The sequence below is a fragment of the Myzus persicae genome, unplaced genomic scaffold (genome assembly GCF_001856785.1).
Source record: "Myzus persicae strain clone G006 unplaced genomic scaffold, MPER_G0061.0, whole genome shotgun sequence".
Taxonomy (NCBI): domain Eukaryota; kingdom Metazoa; phylum Arthropoda; class Insecta; order Hemiptera; family Aphididae; genus Myzus; species Myzus persicae.
Window position 1 is genome coordinate 161,521 of NW_019104078.1, and position 20,699 is coordinate 182,219.

General features: G+C 29.6%; 2 protein-coding genes across 6 annotated transcripts in view; one reads left to right on the forward strand and one right to left on the reverse strand.

The window, feature by feature from the left end:
- Window positions 1-16,078: 16,078 nt before the first annotated feature.
- Window positions 16,079-20,014, reverse strand: LOC111038426 (DTW domain-containing protein 1). The gene is made up of 5 exons (XM_022321520.1): window positions 19,731-20,014; window positions 19,530-19,670; window positions 17,377-17,441; window positions 16,441-16,562; window positions 16,079-16,349 (listed from the first exon to the last, which is right to left on the reverse strand). Exons 1-5 carry the CDS (start codon window positions 19,890-19,892, stop codon window positions 16,093-16,095), a joined length of 747 nt encoding a protein of 248 aa, XP_022177212.1. The 5' UTR covers window positions 19,893-20,014; the 3' UTR covers window positions 16,079-16,092.
- A 133-nt stretch (window positions 20,015-20,147) lies between these two features.
- The window catches only part of LOC111038424 (piezo-type mechanosensitive ion channel component-like), a 38,145-nt gene continuing 37,593 nt past the window's right edge, over window positions 20,148-20,699 (forward strand). For all 5 annotated transcript variants that reach the window (XM_022321513.1, XM_022321517.1, XM_022321514.1 and 2 more), the window contains exon 1: window positions 20,148-20,552. The gene's annotated coding sequence lies outside the window, so the exon portion shown is untranslated. The remainder of the gene's footprint in view (window positions 20,553-20,699) is intronic.

Below are 20,699 nucleotides of genomic sequence, written 5' to 3' on the forward strand. Positions count from 1 at the left end.
ACTTAATACTTGTATACTTAGTTATATAGTTATGGTACAGGTGATAATTAACTCATACGCGTGATAACGACTTTGGATATTACACATAAATTACACATAATTCTATATTATTTATTGTCCGTTAGAAAGCCGGTGATAACTTTTTCGAGGGCCGTAGTTTGGAGACCCCTGTTATAATATAACATAGCCAAACAAAAGTGTTCGCTAGTTGAGGCTCGGGACGACAACGGGTCCCAGACTTGTGTTGGCACATGTCCTGGCAATCGTTGGACAAGAAGTTGACTGCTGCACGGCAAGCTGCAACACCCGCACCACCGCCCCGATCAATACCTGCCACCAAGTTATGAGTGCCACAAAAAACCAAGTCGCAAAGAAAAACATAACCTTTTGCAGTGGTCTCAATGGCGGCGGGTGGCACTTTGTCGACGGACTATTGCGGCCAACTATAAATGGTATTTAAACAACTGGTGTTGCTTGCTATTATTAAGCTATCCAATCATTTCACAGCAATACAATTGTTATTATAGCATTGCGATTTTTAGCGATACCTACTTATATAGAAATTATATTTTTCAAAAAATCTATATATATATATATTAAATCACAACTGTAAAAGGTATACAGTGACCTTCTAACAGGACCGTCCTGACGATTTGCGAGGCTCGGAGCAGAGTATAATTGTATAATTTTATAATTTTATTATTGTCAAGTGCTCAATTATAATGAGGAAAGGGACCAAACAGAATTAAAAATATATTGCACTATATGTCTATATAATATATACCTACGAAAATATGAACTAGTAAATAACATAAAGCATCATTTACTTAAACTTAATATAGGTAAAATAAGTCGATTAATATATAGTAAAACAATATTATAACAATGTATTATTATTAACCTTCCTACTTTTAAAATCAGTAAATATGTAAATAATATGGTTCAATTTTAGTTGGTCAGCAATTTGTTTCTATAGATAGTCTTTAGGTATAGCTAAGTGGTGTCTTTTACTTGATGATGAGTACTGTGAAGATAGTTTTTACTTTTTTTTTTATCAATTTCAGCTTTAACAATTGAACTTTAATAATTTGAAAATTATATTTTATATTTTAGTTGCTACTTTAATTTTAATAATTATCCACTAATCTATCACCCGATATCTATTTAGGGGAGGTTATAAAGATTTTAGATTATACAGTGATTATCAACGAAAGAATTTTACGAGAAAAACTCTCATGCCTCAATATTATAAGTAGAATTTTGATCATTTATTTTTATTAAAAAGGTGAGAACTTTTTTTAGGTCAGGTCAAAGCCTGAATTTTCATTTAACTTTAATAGTGCTAATAAAATACGTTTGAATTATTAAAAATACTATACATTTTTCAAATACATAATTTAGCTTCCATAATTTTAGTTTTGAAAATTGTGCTATGATCCAACCTGCGTCTTATTTTAAATTAAAAAAACATTTACGGAATCTGATTATTCTACAGGGCGTAATAGTTATTTTCTGTAAAACACGCTTTTGTACCGGTTCCTAACCGGACGTGTAACCTAAATTGCACCGGTTCCGACGACTTTAATCATTAACTCGGTAAATATTCGATTTAAATAAAATATTTTTTTGTTCAACAACTTAATTTTTTGTTGTATCCGCGATGGCGTTGCCTGTCCAGCTGTGGTGAAAGGCCGGAGTCCGTGGCGTGGGCCCCTCTCGGCTTGAGCTGGGGACGGCCCTGTCTTCTAACTTAAGTACACAGCTACTAACGCAAATTTAAAATGTATTATTATGAAAGATGATTATTTTTCTCTTTTATTAGTATTCTCTTTTCACGTGGTTACTCGGTTGCAGCTACACGAACACGGAGTGTTGAGTGATCTACAATGTATTCTAGGCAGTTAAACTTGCTAACGAGGATTAAGTACGAAAATACGGTCTTCCTACGCAAAGCTCTTTAACCAGTCATCGCATAAGCATAAGCATAATATATAATATTATACATATACATAATACATGCACGCGTACAACCAAGGTAACTAAGGAATCATAATTAGCATTGTTTTCGTTAAGTTTTCGGACGATTTCTCTACCCCTCAGCTATTGTCCTATAGTCGTGTCCTCTCAACGGTCGTCATTTTTAACTCCTGCCGCACGCATGCACGCCCATACATACACACCACACACACACACACACACACACACACACACACACACACACACACACACACACACACACACACACACACACACACACACATTATTAGCTCCAATGCCAACCCTACATAACCGATTATGTTAAGTCCCATTAAGGATAAACCATATTATTACATCGCGAGCAGTTCACGTAGTATATACTATAGTACTAATATTTAGTACCTAGTATAATTATTACGGCCCGATCACTCGAAAGCTGCAGCAGAGTTTTATGATAATAACAATTAACAACAACATAAACTGCACAATAATTGTTATTACAATATTGATGATATCTTATCGTTCTTAATCGCTTGATCATTATATGGTTTATGTCCAATGTTTATAATTCTAATGTACCAACATGGCTACCTATTAATTGTATTTTTAAATTTGCATTAAATTATATAGATCTACAGTTTCGTTACACGATAATTGTCATTAATAAAAGTTTTCATTCTAATACCATCTACCAGGTACCCAACATCTAGATAACAGTAATCTCATGATAGGACGGGTTCAATCGTTTTATATTTTAGCTATAATTATAATACTATATATTAGTTATACAATTATAATATGTTTTTAATACTTTCTAAGCTAATTCACATTTAATATATTTTGTAAAGTTACTTTAGTTTTGTATAAATATAATATAAAATAGAGATTTTAAACTATATAATATAATGAGATCTCACCTAGGTATTTCAAATGATAACACTATGACGTATTATTCGGGCGAAATGCGTACAATAGAATTAAGTCTTTGTATAAGTAAACAGACATTTTTTTAGTATACCATCTACTAATACTAAAAAGAAATATAAGTAATATTAACGGAATTGACTATGTTGGAGATAACTGATTATTTGAACATACATTTTTTCCGTGGTGCTAGTAGTCGCAATTCACTGTTGTAGTGATTGTAAACTGTATTGATCTTCAGGATTTTTCAAGTAAAATGTTGAAAACTTTATTTTTCTTTCCACTTTAATATCAAAATACAATCCAAGAATATTTTTTTTTTTGATTGAAAAAAAAAATGAGTCACAAAATCCTACTTAACATCGTTACTATAAATAACTAAATTAAGTGACACGGCGTTATGGATATGCAATTTCACACCACTTATGTGTGTCGGTTTTCCACTATAGCTATCTCATAACTCATGAGGCCAAAAGCACAGCAGCTTTCCAAAATACATCAAATTACAGCTAAACTCGCTGAGTATATCATGATTAAGATGAAATGAAAATATATGATATATCTTCAGTATTTATCATACCTAATTATAAACTGAATATGATTTCATCGGCATCAGTTGTTAGAGCATTACAAATTATAATATTTCGTAACATATACTCGTATTATGTCGAAACGATAAAAATAAACAAATTTAAGGAATTTTTCAACATAATTTAAAAGCATTATTAAATATACACAAATCACAATAATTTTACTACGGAATTTAATGTTTAACAAATAATTTATGAATACGTATTTTACTACGAAAAATACAATATTAGAATAATGTCCAAAATAAAGTGTTAAATGTTAAATTTTACTCAGTGCGTCATTTTTTAAGGTTCAACTCATTGGCGGTTGAAGGAGAGATCTAGAGGGCCCTCCGCTCATGTCCTGTTAGCTAGATATAATATGCCAAATATAGCTGTGATACAGAAATTATAAGTAACTTACACTAACTACTAACAGGTACATTTAAACTTTTATACCCACCTACTAAACTTATAAAAGTACTAACAATGTAACGATGAAACTGTTGTCTATCACTGCTAGAATACGGTGTATAATTTTACATCCGTAGTGATAGATTTTATTACAAACGAGGGAACGTGAGAGGATTTGGATGTTCGACAAGACAGTTAGTTATACCGATTACAGTTTAACGTATATTTAAAATAAAACAAAATTCAATATAAATTATTTTACTTTGCCTATAACCTGGCAGCAACAATACACGGAGCTAGTGATCAAACGAGACTAGTTCGGCTGACGTATGTCTAGCAGACCGAACGATTATTATAATAGCTTTTGTTTACTCATCAAAAGTGGAAAAAGTTATACCCAGTAACAAATGGTCATTGGAGACAATGAGACAACGTCTCTAATCTTATAAATTAGAACACAGGACAATAATAATTTTGTTTTATAAAATATTTACAAATTTGAATTAATTGAATAATTTATATTTTATATTATAAGGATGATGTATGTTTCAATATTTGTTAAAATCGGTTTTTCGTAGTACAGCTATAGAATTCTTAAAATAGATTAGATGCGCGTGATACGGCTGTGCATACGAGCTGGCGATATGGGTCATTCCAATATGGTATTATATCAAATAGACATTTCGACGCAACGTCTCTAAAATATGGGAGAGAGGGTACGGGGGGATTTTTAATGTGAGGAGGGTTTACTATATATGCTATGAGACGCGTCTCGCCGTTCATAATAGATGCCTATTACCTGTTGGGTGATCATCGCTCAATTATCGACGTCACCGTCGCGTAGTCAGATCATCGTGATGTGTATACAACGTACGTGTTCCTTAATATTTCTTATTTTTTATTTATGATTTGCAATTTGTCTTCGTGGCTGATGATTTAATCATTTTTAACGATGAAAGTATTAACTACTCATACAAAAAAAAATTTGAATTTAAAAATAAAAGACCATGGCCCTTATTGAATGTACTGTCATTGACTTATTTTCTAAGAACAAGATAGAAAAACAGATTTAATTTAAATTTGTGTTTTTTAAACTCCGTCTTAAAGCGAGTTGCATACATACAGTATATTATATTTCGTTTGATTTTGTTTGCTATATAATACATTTGTTATTACATTAAATTATTATTTTCAAGGAAGTTGTAACGTTTTAAATATAATATTTAATTTTGTTTTAATTTTTTTGAAATGACGGTCAATATTGATAATATTATACGTTATAAATTCAATCGATCCCGTTGATCCGCGCTAGTCGTAACCCATTTCTAGCTCACGTATGCTCATAATGCACACGCCGTCGTCATTAGTCCCGAAAGCGCAGGGTATAACGAAGGGGCGTGAGCGCGATCAGGGGCGTGAGGGATTAGGCAACGCTGCTGCAGGGTACACACGCATACACACACACATATATGCCATGTAAGTGCGGTGGTAAAGGGTGACGGTACGGCCGGTACACGTCGTCGACGTACTGCACACGTGTACCGGCGGCGGCGGCGGCGGCTGCTGTGGGGCAATTTGGCGTCGCCGTCGTCGTCGGGATACCAACCCCCGACAATTTCATTAAACGTTTTCCACTCCCACACGTCGCGCGGTCACGTCATGACGTCGGGACACCCGCGGCCGGTCTAGGCGGAGGGTGGGCTGCTACAGCTACCGCGAAAATCACGCCCCGGCGACGGCCAAGGCACAACACACGCGCGTCCCGAGCACGCATCGCACACGCGCGCATACCCCTCCGAGCCACTCGACGACGACTGGCCGAAAAAACCGCATATTAAAAAAATAAAGTCTATTATTGAATAATAATAATAATAAAAAAGAATATGCTACGGGCGAGTAATAAAAAGTAAAAAGGGAGAAATCGTATATTTTATATACATATATATTCTTTCACCCCGTCAGCGTTGCCGTCGATGACCTCCTCTATATAATAATATACAATAATACGTGTCAAAACAGAGTCAGCTGCTATATTATAGAGTCCTCGTCCGAAATCCAATAATAACGAAGAGGACGACGGTGACGGCGACGACGCGGTTCGCATAATGTATAATATATTATTATTATTACGTTTATTTCGGGCCGACGCCTTTCGCCGCACGCCCCTTCGTAGTTTGTAGTATATCCTACATCATAAAATATATGCATAATACCTATGTTTGCTTTACTTTTGTGTGAGTATGTGCGTGTGAGACCTAACCTGTGGGACCAAAACTAGGAATGAAATTGAGGGATAGACATATTCAGGTAATTTTTTTTACTATAGAAAAATCAACATTAATATTATAATAAATCAACTATATTAAACCATGTATACATATACAGTATAAATTGATTATAATGACGTTCAAAGGACTCGGGAAAAAAGGTCATAATAACCGTTAGTCGTAACTACTCGAGTCCTTTACTTTAAGGTCATAGAATCCGATATGTGACTACAACCGGTGTCATTATAAACAATTTTAACTGTAGCATTAAATAATTAAATAGTCACCAATCACCAACCTAACTTTGCCGCTTCGATACTTGCAACTAAGAATTACTACGAATACATTTAAATATTTTTATCACAACGATTATAAAATATTTTGATAAAAATAATAAATGCAATTAACTGGTAAACAAGATGGACACCTCATTGGAATACTATAGTATACTGTGCGTGTTTTGTCTACAAAGTGTTATGTGTATAAGTGTATTGTACCTGTACATTGTACAATGTACGTACTATTATATGCATTAATATTATTATAAAATTATAGTCTTATGTTTATAAATACGTTTTTTATATTTATTTTTAATGCATATTTGTCAGGTATTGCGTGACAGAAAAACAGTAGAAATTATAATAACTTTAACGGTCGTCCTCGCCCGCTAACACTCCACCTTAAGATGGTATAAATTAAATATTTTTTTATATTAATATTATCATAGGCATGATAAACGTAGTGAGCTTAGTCCACAGTACTCCATACAGCTGTTCGACATGAGTACATGACCATGATACACCTAATATTATATGGTGTATCAACATTCAGACCGACACTAAAAAAATGTATGACCGCTTGTGTAATTGTTGATTGAAAATTTGAAAATACAATTTTATTGTTGTGATAAATGGTCTACAAATTGACACATGGTGATACTTATCTCACAGTGCAGCGTAGACTATTTGAAAACGTATGATATATTTTATTTGTTGGTACAGTAATTAATTATCACAGTTTCACCTCCGCTCTAAACTCAAACAACTACAATAAATTTAGCCTATAGTTGAAATATCATGATGTGGTTTACATATTAAAAATAAAGCCTAAAATAAGTTTAGAGTCAGTTTAATAAATAAGTTACATAAACAAAATATAATATTATAATTCTGATGCATAATGTTGACTATTGACCTTTGTAACATTGGTATTACACGGGGGTAGTTAAAATGGTACAATAATTAATAAGCCTTCTATTGTCTTACTAAGTTTTTGAATCAATATTTAATTTTGTGTACAAAATATATCAATATATTATTGTCTTTTATAAATTCAATACTTAATAAATAAACTTTTTTCGTTATTTTAGCAGTTATAACTTATACCCCCAAGTATAATCAGCATAACTATAAAGTATATAATATTTTATAACTTTTGTATAAAATCAAATATTGTGCATCTATCAAGTGACTAGTTGTATAAAAAAATTTAGAGTTATTATAAAAACAGTACCTGCTTATAATGATTCATAAGTCACAGCGCTACATTGATCTAGTTACCTACCCTGCAAACAGTATTCACTATAATAATGGCTCACGTCGTACACGAATAGGATCCAAAAATTTAGCGTTACTGTTAGTGTAAAACAATAAATTGTATGTATTTTTTTATTTTGTGAAATATGTATGTGTCAATCTATGATTCATTCAAATAACGGACTTCTTGAGTCTCCCTCGCCCTGGCAAACTATACATCATTTCACACGTCGGACAATAAACCGTGCTAACGATGATTTATACATTGGGAGTGCACATTATTACACTCTGGGTATATTTTGCATCGTTATACTGGGCGGAAAGGGGGGAAAAAAGATAGGAGAAAGATCAATGTCGTCATCGCCACCTTATACAGTCGATTAAACAGTATAGCTGGACCGATGTGACCATAACATAAAATATTCTGCACTTTTTTTAGCGTCTCCGCAACGACTTTTGATAGTTGATCACACTTTTTTTATATTTATTTCAATAACGCACCAGAAAATAAAGAGAGTTAGATTTAACAGTTAGAACTTAGATTAGTCGTCAATAAATAGTAAAATATTGTATACAATCGCATTGTAATAAAATTAGATACAACCTACCTGTTTTCACTAGTTGATGATATACTTATATTGCATGTCATATTAAATATTATTTATTTATTGTTTTTGACAAAGGCAAAGGCTTATTACTAATTACTATTATTATATTATTAGTAGTCATTATAATAATTAATTATTATTCCAGTTAAGTAAAAAAACTAAAAAGTGAATTTATCCATTTTATTTTCATACAATGATGTTATACCTATTATACTTATATTTATCTGAGTACAAAGTCTATTTTTTCTGTATCTAGATAATTGTTCATAAAACTATATTTATCTTATTTAAATAATTTCTTTGTTACCTGGACTTAACACTGTCTATAATATATATATAATGATAATTTATTGCAACATATTACCTATTGTATTCTTGATATTATAGTTCACACAAAACATTTTGTTTAAGTAATTTAATTTTAGATTTATCAATTTTAATTCTTCATATTGGTAGGTCTATCTAATCTAAATTGTGTGTTAAAACGATTAAATTTAATTCCCTTTAAAAGAGTACTTATATTCTTTTGAGTGGGCTGTGATGTGGTTAATACAATAATAAATTGTGTATACATATACATGTTTGGGCTTGGTTATTATTCATTATAGCGTTTATGAGTCATCCTTGAAAATATGATACAAATACTGAAATACCTACTTAATATGACCATTGTTGAGACTTATAGATATTTTCTAACTACTTGAAGCAAAACAGCATTATCTATTACCTTATCCAGATAAAAATGTAAACGTAATCAATTCATCTATCATGGATCAAAAATTCAGTCATTTGCTGTAGTTTATTCATTTATCTGGATATTTTTGTAAGAATATAGGTACCTAAATTAAGTGAATTGATCTCTCTCTTATAAAATTTAAAGTTAAGATTATTATCTAGTGCATCAACATAAGCTTTGTATTATATTTTAATTTTAGAGCGAGTTATGAGTACTTTAAGAAACATGAATTCATACAAACGATTTTACATTTTAAAATACTCATAACTTTAAACTTGCTTTAATATTAAAATATAATAAAACTCCTATCAGATGCCTAGATATATGTATAATAATAATACCAGTCTTCCCTGTTGGTGATGATTATTATTTATTATTATTATTATACCTAAGTTAAATTTATTAAATATTATCACATTTAAATTTTATCAGATGTCAATTTACTTTAATTTTAAGCTACCGGAGCTATATCTGATCTGATAAGCATAAAATTGACTAGGTATGTCGAAAGACAAAAAATGCCCGTGTAGCATTAACTAATTTCTTAACTAATTTAGGTATTCATAAAAAAATATCTAGATAAATAACAGTAGATGACTGAAGTTTTGATCCGAGATAGATAAATAGATTAAATTTAGACGTTTATCTAGATAAGGTAATAGAGAATACGCTTTTCTGATTTAGTTAAAAATATCTCAACACAGTAATATTGGATGTTTATGTTGCATCATAGTTTTAAAGGTACCTAATAACCAAACGTAATCGAGTAAATATATACAATTATTAACCACATCACAGTCCGTGCAACAATAATACAATGTTAAATATAATATAACAATATAGGAAACGCTTTTTGTGAGTGTCGGGTGTGCACGATCATGAATTCTGGTTTGTTTCTTTTCACTTCACCCCCGTTTCCGGTTGTTTGGTCTCACCGGTTATTCCTGCGCGATAAACGCCAAAAATATTTTTTTATTTTAATGGATTCCGGATTTTATTAGCTTTTTTTCTCCTTTTCATATTTTTTTGTTCCACAGTTCTCCATAAAGTTGTACGCAGCTAAAGTCAACAATCACAACGAGCTACGTAAATATTACACAATATATGTATGTCATAGCTAGAGTAACCTAAGGTAAAAGTACACAGGTACGTGGTAAAGGTTAATATCTGAAACGACATAATTAATTTGTTACATTTGGTGACCTGTTAACAGCTTTTAATTATTACACTTCGTTGAATTAGAATTGATAAAAATATGAAACCGATATTTATACTTTATTATATATACAGGTATATCACTATTCTTAATATTTGGTACATAATAAAAATAAAGTATGTTTGATTTAAAAAAAAAAAATTGTTGCAATAGCGGTTAAAAAATATAAAAAATACATAATATGCATGATTTTTTAGTATAAGCAATTGGTTTTAATATTTTGTCAAAATTCATTAAACTGTTGAAAAATTGCAAGTTATTTTGTTGTTGAAAATGTGTAAGATGTTCAGTTATTATAGCTAATAGGAATGACAAATTAGAATATTTAAAGGTTCTGATAAGTAGTCTATACTGTCGCCAAAAAATCTAAAAAAATATTTTTTTAATAGATTTTGAAGTTTATATTTGGACTAAATTATATATTTATACGAAGAATAGGTAAAAGTTTTAGTTATTTTGTTGATTTAATGTCATTTAATTTTAAAATTATAATTCATGGGTAGGTATTTGAAACTTTTCTAGTATATTATTATTAAAATACTTTTGTTAATAGGTACATGTTTAAAAATCTAATTATATGTTTAAGTAATAATACCTAAATGTATAGATAACGTTTAAATTTTTAAAGTTGAATGTATCGAGAAATATAAAATTAAAAGTTTGGTAGACAAATTATTATAGATCATTAATTGAATATTTAAATGTGCTTAAAAAAAGAGGGTACGTGGATGACGCTCTGCTGTACAGTTGGTTACAAGTAGGTCACTGTTATGGATGGCATTAAATTTGAATTCAATAATATAAAATCATTGTATACAAAAAAACGATTCTGTGTGAAGATGGCTGACAGTCTATAATATTACTCAGTTATTTAGTATATTTGATGATATTATTGTGATTACGGTTAAGGTAATTCATATTACTAGTCAGCATTAGTATTACGCACTATATCAAATTCATTTTTGCCAAAAAAAAAAAAAATACGTTTGAAAAGTCATTGTGTGTATGAAATATAGTAATATACTTAAAAAGTTTTGAGTGCCTACGAACATTATTTTTAATTTACAACAAAATAACACAAATCATTATTCTTTGTTATTTATTATGTAATTTAATCCACATTTAAACATAAAAAAACTAAAAAAAACTGTGCTTTTATATTTTTAGTTTATTTGGTTACAGAATAACTTACTTGCATTGAAGTTTGTTTTAATTTTTCACACCTTAACTATAAAAGTAGACAATTTTAAAAATTGTTAGCTATATAATTATTTATAAATTCCGAATGATATGAATTTTCTCAAAATTTGAACTTAAAATCCTTATAAAAAAAAATAGTGCATATGTATTTTTAATATTTTTCAACTAATTTTGTATATATGTATCAGAAGTCTTGTATTACATTTTCAAGCTTTTGACCCTACAAATAAAATTGTATAGATAGTTATGTAAAAGAAACTAAAGACATTAAAAATTGAAAATTTCTGTAAAAAGCTCAAAACTAGTCAAAATATTTTGAAAATGTTATCAAATCTATGAATTGATAATATAAACATGTGGTGTGCATTTCAAGTACCTGCAGTTATTCGTTTTTGAATTGCAAAAAAAAAAATAGCTACCTATATGAGAAATGGAGTCAATATCCAATGTTGTAAAATTTTCATCTTCAAACACTAATCAAAATTGAATTTGACTTTCCGTAAATGTTTTTTTTTTTTTGATAAAGTTAGACATAATAATAAGGAATCTTGAATTACATTTTAAGATCTTAGATATAAAAAGAACATTTTTTACGGATTTCTAACTCAAAATAATTTGCAAATTTTTCATGATTTTTACGAATTTTATGAATTCAAATACTTATAAAAAAAATATTGTTTATTTACCCTCAATTTTCATTAAAAATTCCCGTTTATCCTTAATTTGTTGTTTGTTTTTCCTGCTGCTTTTGAAAACTATCGGGAATTTTCGATTTTGACCTCACGAATGCACTAAATAGATTCATTTTCCTACCAGAAAAGTTGCTGTTTGAGAAATTTGAAGTACTTATACGGTCCCAAAACGTGATAATAGACACTAAAAAATAAAATAAAAAATATACATAATTGTAAAATCAATAGATTTATCGCTCTGCTCAGAATCTAAAATTGAGTTCCTATCTATATCTACTCCTGCCCCGGGTTACTTTTGCTATTTTCTTACGGTGAAATTAAAATTAATAATGTCTTAGGTAACGCCATGATAAGTTTAGATCACATAAAAGCATTGCTTATTTAGTAGGTACTATTGCGTCGTATAATACTGTAATATTTAGTGCTATAATTTATAAATATCTAATGTAATGGACCAAGTAGGCAATATTACAATAATGTTCCAAATTTCTGCGATGTTATAAAATATGAATATTCGTGCAAATATACGTTCAAACATTAAATTATTGTTGTAATAAAATAATCTTGTTGAAGCGATACCATGCAGCTGCAATCTATGAATATAAAATTATTTTTTTATATGTAAGTTTAAAAATATATTTAAATAGATACTTATTAGTACTTATGTTCTAGGTATATTCAGAGTTGGACACTTTAAAATTGCAGTAACTCAATAAACTACAGTAATCTATGTTAACTTACATATCTCTATAATTTTCTAATAATTTGTGATTTGTATAATATGATAGTGAAAATATAATTATAAATTAGTATTTACCTAATTAAAAATAACCAAAATTACTTTTGTATATAAGTACCCATGTAATAAGTAGTAATCTCACTATTTAGAATTATACAGAAAAATTAAAGATTTTTATGAGGTGGAATATCGTTATAATAATATCTTTATAATATGTAAAAACTACAATAATACCTATAAACAGATACCTACCTACCTAGTTGCATACGCTATAGGACATAGGTATTATTAAAATTGAATTGTGTGTGGTGTGCACTCACCTGTGTCATATGGTTCATGAGGAAATAATAGGTAGGTACCTAAATAATTATAGTAGATAATCTATAAGTTTTACCTAGCAATAATTACTGACATCTATGGATATTACAAGATTAATATTCTACTGTGTACATAATTATATCAAGTATGACCTAATGCTATGTACCTTGTCATTGAGTACCTATTTGAATGGTACCTAAGTTAGAAATTATAGTTATCAATAAGTTTTACCTAGCAATCGGCATCTAGGTATATTAAACGAGTACCTATTATATTGTGTACATAATAATATCAAATATGACGTAATGCTGATATTATCTTTATTGTCTACAAGGGCATTTCTGAAGATAAGTACTATGTACCTATAGCAATTAACAAGAACATATCCGTCCAGAAGGTAGGTATTGATGAAGTTGATAAAAAAAAAGAGTAGAAAATGCTTTGTAGTCCGTTAGTCCGTATATAATAAACCTACAGCTTAACCATTACCTAATCAATATTGTTGATACCCAATGTCAACTTGACTAGGTACCTACCATAGGCGTAATTAGGGGGCTTGGGGAAGGGCCCAAGCCCCCGGTAAAACACGATTGCGTACGATTTTTATTTGCAACTTTGAACTTCACTGTTGCCATTTGCTTTGAACTTATAGAACAGGGCTGGCCAAACTTTTTTTGGTCACGATCTACTAAAAATATACTTCACCTTTGAGGATTGACTTATTAATCAACTTATTGATCAACTATTATTAAGAAGCATAGAGCGCGTGGCCCTAAAAATAAATTCTAATACGATGAATTTGAAATTGTCTAAGATCGGTCCAAGTGGTAGGTAGGTACCATAACTTAAGTCATTTTTCCAATATTTAAATTTTACTGATCACAAATAAAAACATAAATTTGGCAACGTTGCACAGTAAATCATACGCAATCGTTTGACTTTTGGGGTAAATATTAAAGTTAATGGTTTAACGTACGCAATCGTGTTCTCAAAAAGATACATCGTACGCAATCGTGTGGTACCCCAAGCCCCCTTCCTTTTATGTTAGCCCCTCACCTGTTATAAATTATAATTCCTATACTCCCATCAATCCCACCAACAATGGTAGTTACATATCTAAATAAATTTTAATTTAAAATACCGTTTTATTTTTTTTATTTAAACTTTATTATAATATAATTTGAATATGATGACTGATGAGTCCGTATAGTTTTCAATAAAGTAAACACAAAAATAATCTTCACCCATAAGAATAGACTCATTATTTTATTTTTTATTTTAACGTTAATGTATTTATGTCAAATTTTGATAACGAGTAACGAGTAACAATGACCGGACGACGATGGCTGCACCTGTCGACCGCCTCTTATGACCCCTTTTGCTAAAACCTCAAAACAGAATCAGATTTTATATTACATACCTATTTTATATTTTTATTATAATATTATTTATCATCGTTCTTTAATCGTCATAAGTACAACGGTTGTTGTTGTATGTTTATGCCTGATAGTTCGTATTCTGGTCGACGTCATAATTATTATTGTAATTATAAATGTCTGAATTTGTCAAATTTTGTTTACCTACTTATGTTTCTGGATTTAATTAATATAAAATAAATAAACCCAAATTAAAATCATAAATGTTAGTTAGATAGTCCATTGTTAATCATTTTACACTTAAAGATTATTTAAAAAGTATCGGGGGAATAAAACGGCTAAACTGCTAAAGAGTATTGTTCAAAAATCTGTTTCCAAATTGATATAAAATGTTACATTTATCACTTTCTGTTCAAATAAGTTACTCATCTAGTGAAAAAACAGTAAATATTTTCAGCAATGCGTCGAATAAATACTTTTAGCAGAACCCTCCCCCCTCCACTTGTTTTACTTATTATAAAAATGCTAGCCCTGAAGTCCCCCTAACTTTAAGATCTAGTTACGCCCTTGCTAGGTACCTACCATATAGTACTAATGTATCATACAATTATGACGAGCAAAGTTTTTCGTATGTATATGTCCTCAGACTCCAGACAATATTCTGTAGAGCCACCTCATAACAATATCTATTTACAAATTTGTTTGGCAATATTTAATGACAAAAGTGGCAAAGTATGTAATATAACTACTGTACATTAGTTGCCATGTAGATCACTGTAATGTATGGTGTTAAACTTAAATTCAATGATACAATATTATCATCGTATACAAAAAACGATTCTGAGTACAAGACATGAGACAACACATGTGCATGTAACATTTTCTTAAGCATTTATTAGATATATTTTATCAATAAAATCAGTAAGTTAAAAATTAAGTTAAAGAAAATTAAATTGAAAAAAGTTGAGTAAAAAATTTAAATGAACTTCACTTTAACTTTTTAAAGCCTTTATGCCCAGACTTTCTGTATAATACCCAGAGGCATAGTCATGATTTTGTTCTATGGGGTGGGAGGTAGATAATTAATTTTTTATATTAACATCGAGGGAGGGGGCTTGGTAACCCAAATACCATAAGGCTTTTTTTTTTTTTTAACGCACTTCTTAACACAGAAAAACAATTCATATTGAACATTCTAAATACATTTTTTCACCAATAATTATTGTGGTTAATTGTATTGCCTCAAGCTCAATAATAGAGTTTAGGGTCACAGAATAGTCGATGACTGGATGTTTGTACACCAAGAGCCAATAGCGACAAGTTGTCGTACCAAATATAATATATTTTATATCCGTTTTTAAAATTTTAAAATTATATTGAAAGAATAAAGGATATGAAAGAAAGACCAATATGGAGTTTCATAGAGGTTTAATTAATAAAGCACCGATTACAGTTACCCCCCCCCCCCCTTCAATATTAAAATAGGTAAAAATAAATAAATTTTATCTTATAGCAACAATTTCATATATTCATAGGTCTTCTATATGATTTAAGCTTATCATGTTCATATAGTTGGTGGATTTTTTCATACATAAATCTGAAGAAAAATAACATATTATCATAATTTTTGGGTGGCTCATTTGCTTCAATATCTGTTTCTGTGAATTCAACAAGTAGTTGATGGATAGCTTCAATAGTAGCTAAAAACCACCTAGGGCTGCCCTTTTGATGTCTCCAAAATTGAGATAATCTTAATTGCAGCTTTATGCACGGAAGTCCTGAAACAAAAATGTAATAGGTAAATAAGTGCTTGTATTTTATACTACATAATGATAAAAATATTACAAAACTAAAATACTAGTATCAAACCTTTTATTATTGGATCCTTCAGAATTCCATTACTTTGATTCCACGTACTATCAATAAACAATGCGTGTGTCATGAATTTCCTAGAAGTTCTTTTTGTATTATATTCTTCACTATCCTCCTGTCTGTAAAAATATGTGATAAATTCAAGTATGAAAAATTCAGTATTAATTTCATTTAAAAATATTACTAAAAAAAATGATAATTAACACATAATTAAAAAAAATTTTTTATTGTTTTACTATACTATACAACAAATGTATAGTGATTAAAGGATAAAGCCAAATAATCAAATAACAACAGAATTTCATTAATTTAATCAATATCTTCCAAAACCACCCATGGTACTATCATAACTAAGAGACTATAAATAAATTTTCCTAGATACTATCTGACAAACTGAAACTACCAGAGCTACCAAATAAGAGGTGCTATTAATGAATAGTTTCCTATTATGTATACTATAAATGTTAATATTAAAATTAAATGTAAACATTATATCCAGACTTTTTACAAACGGATAGTGTATGAAGAAAGTTTTAGGAGATCAAATTGTGTGTGCTGATTTGTGTTACAGGTATTATGCTTTGCCCATATATAGTTTAGCAAACACAATTAATTAATATATTAATTGTATATTATCATCATAAATATTTTAGGGAAAAAATTGTATGTTTATACATTATTAAAGTTTAATTTTAATAATATTTATTTTATATTTTACTTTATAATATTATGCTTATCAAACATTTTTGCAATGACTTCAAGAATATCTGTGATAGAATTAGTTCAACATTGTGTGCAACAACAATACTATATTATAGCAGATCATATATTTTCTGTCTACAAGTAAAAGTCCTATAATTATTTTTCCATAATTAAAAGTGGTAAACATTAAATGAAAAATAAGTATTGTAAATAAATGAACAATTTAACTACTTTTTTTTTGAAGAATAGAAGTCTTGTAAGGTTACAGCAGATTTTCCTGGATAAACAAGTATTACCTGAAATGAAAAAAATGGTAGTATTATTAAAATATTCAAACATATTGAGTACATGTTTTCATTAGTGTCCAAGTGATATTATAATAATATTTAAAAAAAAATTTAATAAGTACAATAAAATGCATATGCTAGAACATTGATATGCATAAAAAAATACAATAAAAAAGATGGCAGTAACTTTACGCATTATAATTAAATCTATTTTCAGGATAAATACTCAAGAAGCCTTTTGTCGCACTAAGATGTTTAATTATAATTTATATTCCTAAGTTATTTATTTTAATCATATAAAGCAGGGGTATTTAACCTTCTTATGCAGCGGCCTACATACTATTTTCTAAAAATTTCACGGGCCGCATTCACAGTAAAAACATGTAATTTATACAAAACTTCAGTTTTATTATTATAATTTTTATGGTTAAATTTTAAATTAAAGTTTATTATTATTATTAAAACATATAATATAGATTGATATATTTCAATTTTTAATTACAGATTATTTTAGTTATAGTGCAATACCTGAAATTGTTTTTCACTAACTATTTTTTTTTTTATATTTAGTTGTATCTGAGACAATGCAATCTTTGACTAGTTTAATAACTAAATGTCAGTTAACTGACCTCTAGATTTTGACTTGACAACAACTAAAAAGAGACATCATTCTTAAAGGATTATTTTGAAGATTAGGATATGTCTACATTTCAATATATTTTGAATAAATTGTTTGAAGTTCAATGTTATTGCACTTTTCTTTTAATATTTTATTGTTCTATAAATCAATGATCTCCATTTGCATATTTTCCGAGAAATCTTCCACTTATTGATAGTAAATTAATTATTATGAAAATGAATTGTATTGATTGTGTTATTTTTTTCATCAATGCAATAGATTCTCGACAAATTAAACATAAATACAGCTTTTTCTTTAAGGACATACAAAACCAAAAAAAATTTTTTTTTATGCTTGGTTTTGATTCTAAGAAGTATATAAAAAAATATCCTGAAAACAGAATCTGAAAAAAATAATTGTTATTTATTATTGGCCCATTTTCCTTAAAAAACTTTCATCCGAGATTTTACATTTTTACTAATCAACATATTATATAAATATTACGAAGAAAATGCATCAAATTGTAAATTTAACACATTAACAAATATGTTTGTAGATTGTTTGATAACAAATTAACAGGAAACAGTCAACATGTATAGTAAAATATATATAGGTAATTGGAAAGAGCGTTAGACGGAGATTTGTTGTTTCCGTCTCACAAGTGAGTAACATACCAAATGTTAAGTACAGTAGATCATATTAGCTTAAAAATTGGAGTTAATTTACTTCTTATATAATTTGAAACTAAGATCTAGGATATCTAATAGGTGTTTTATTAACTATACTTTTAGAGCAAGTTGTGAGTATTTTACAACTGTAAATTGTTTGTACATCTTAAAATACTCATAACTCGCTACAAATTATACATAATAAAAAACTTATGAGATGCCTTCAAGAATGCTCTGAATAATAATCTTAGCTTTAAATCTATAAGACTTCAATTCACTCCAATTTTTCAACTAATAGAGCTAAACGTGGTCTGCTGAGAGTAAAATTTGCTATGCTATGTACTTGTAAGATGGAGACAACAAATGTTCGTGTAGCATCCTCTTAATATACCTTATCACTTAGGTATTCCCCAATTTTTTTGATAGCGATGTCTTAAAGCTTAAAGGTCTGAGCACACAGAACACAGTCTGTCGCAGCGGGGCCGTAATATCTTATATGTATATATGATTATTGCGACGGACAAGGTCAAATTCTCTATTTAATTACAACCGGACCGCTGCCCGCCGCGACAGATTGCGTTCTATGTGAACGAGCCTTAAATGATGGTTTTTAACCGTTCTAATTTTATCAAAACAGAAAAGATATATAATGCTATGATTCATATGTGATCATGGGCCGCACATAATGAAAAGAGGAGCCACGAGTTGAAGTCCCCTGATATAAGGTCTACAACAATAAACAACAAAACATCAAATATACATTATGCATTTATGCTACAGAATAAGTGATTACAAATAGATGAAAATTACCTTGTCGTCTTCAGTGTACCTAGGCATGTCAGGGTAAATGTAAATAGTGACATCATTAGGCGCTAGAAGAGCAGCGTGTATCGCAGTGCTTTTACCCGCTATCTCTCTGCTGTGCTTGATAATGTCGATTTTGAACGGCAACTAAAAAATTTTGTGAATAAATACTAGAGTTGACACATAGCAGTGATATGTACGAATTACCTTAAGCGTGGGTATTTTATTTTCGATGTCGGCATTTAAAGTGTAACATGTGTAGCAAAAGTATTTCCTAGACTTCGAACACTTGCGGCACGGTTGCCGTTCGTTAATGCTAAACAGTGTTTGCCAGTCATCGGAGATCTCCATTCCTTCGAACGGATTCATCTTTGCAATATTAAAATAAAGTGTAGACAAGTAGAGGTACCGATATGAAATATGAATATTTTAATTTTTAATTTTTAATTGCACATCATAAAGCATAAATTACCCATATCTATTATCACAATATTAGATAGTTGGAATCATGAACACAAAAGTTACATAACAAATAATATTATTGTTATGTGACCTTATCAATGCACTGGCCGTGATTATCACTATTATGATGCTTCTAAATGCCAAATGGTAATTTTAAAATCGAATTTACCCACGAAGTGTATGGGTACATTTTTTTTTCGCAAGCCCTTATATTTCCTCTAACAATTCAAAACGAATGCATGAACCAAAAAAAATGATATATCCAGTTTTTTTTTCATCCACAAAACATTAATCACGGCCTACGGGCGTTGCACGTTTTTTGCAACCGGGCATACAACACTTTGGGCACGTCTGTCCAAAACGTCAATAACAACGTTGATAACAAACGAGTTCCCCGACTGCGGTTTGAACTTTATATAATTAAAAATCCATACCTTAGTATAATATTTGGCTCCGTTAGCTTTTATGGTAATTAAACTGACAATGGACGGTGATGGACGTTTGGGTTTAGTATATTATTTGAATTAATCACGTCCAATCGACTAGAAATTATTTGAACACCAGCAGGTATGTAAAATATAAATGATGTAATAAGTCAAATGTCGGATTTGATTAATTTTTGATAAATAAGTAATTTAGTAGTAGCTACATATTATTATGTACCGAAGAAATTGGTATAAAAAAGATAGTAATTGTACCTACTCATATCTCTTT

Excerpts from the sequence above, each read along its gene's own strand:
- LOC111038426 (XM_022321520.1), bottom strand. The coding sequence starts at position 19,892 with ATGAATCCGTTCGAAGGAATGGAGATCTCCGATGACTGGCAAACACTG. Across the intron at positions 19,671-19,730 it reads ATAAAATACCCACGCTTAAG|TTGCCGTTCAAAATCGACAT; the intron begins GTAATTCGTACA and ends AAAATTTTTTAG. Across the intron at positions 17,442-19,529 it reads GGTACACTGAAGACGACAAG|GTAATACTTGTTTATCCAGG; the intron begins GTAATTTTCATC and ends TTTTCATTTCAG.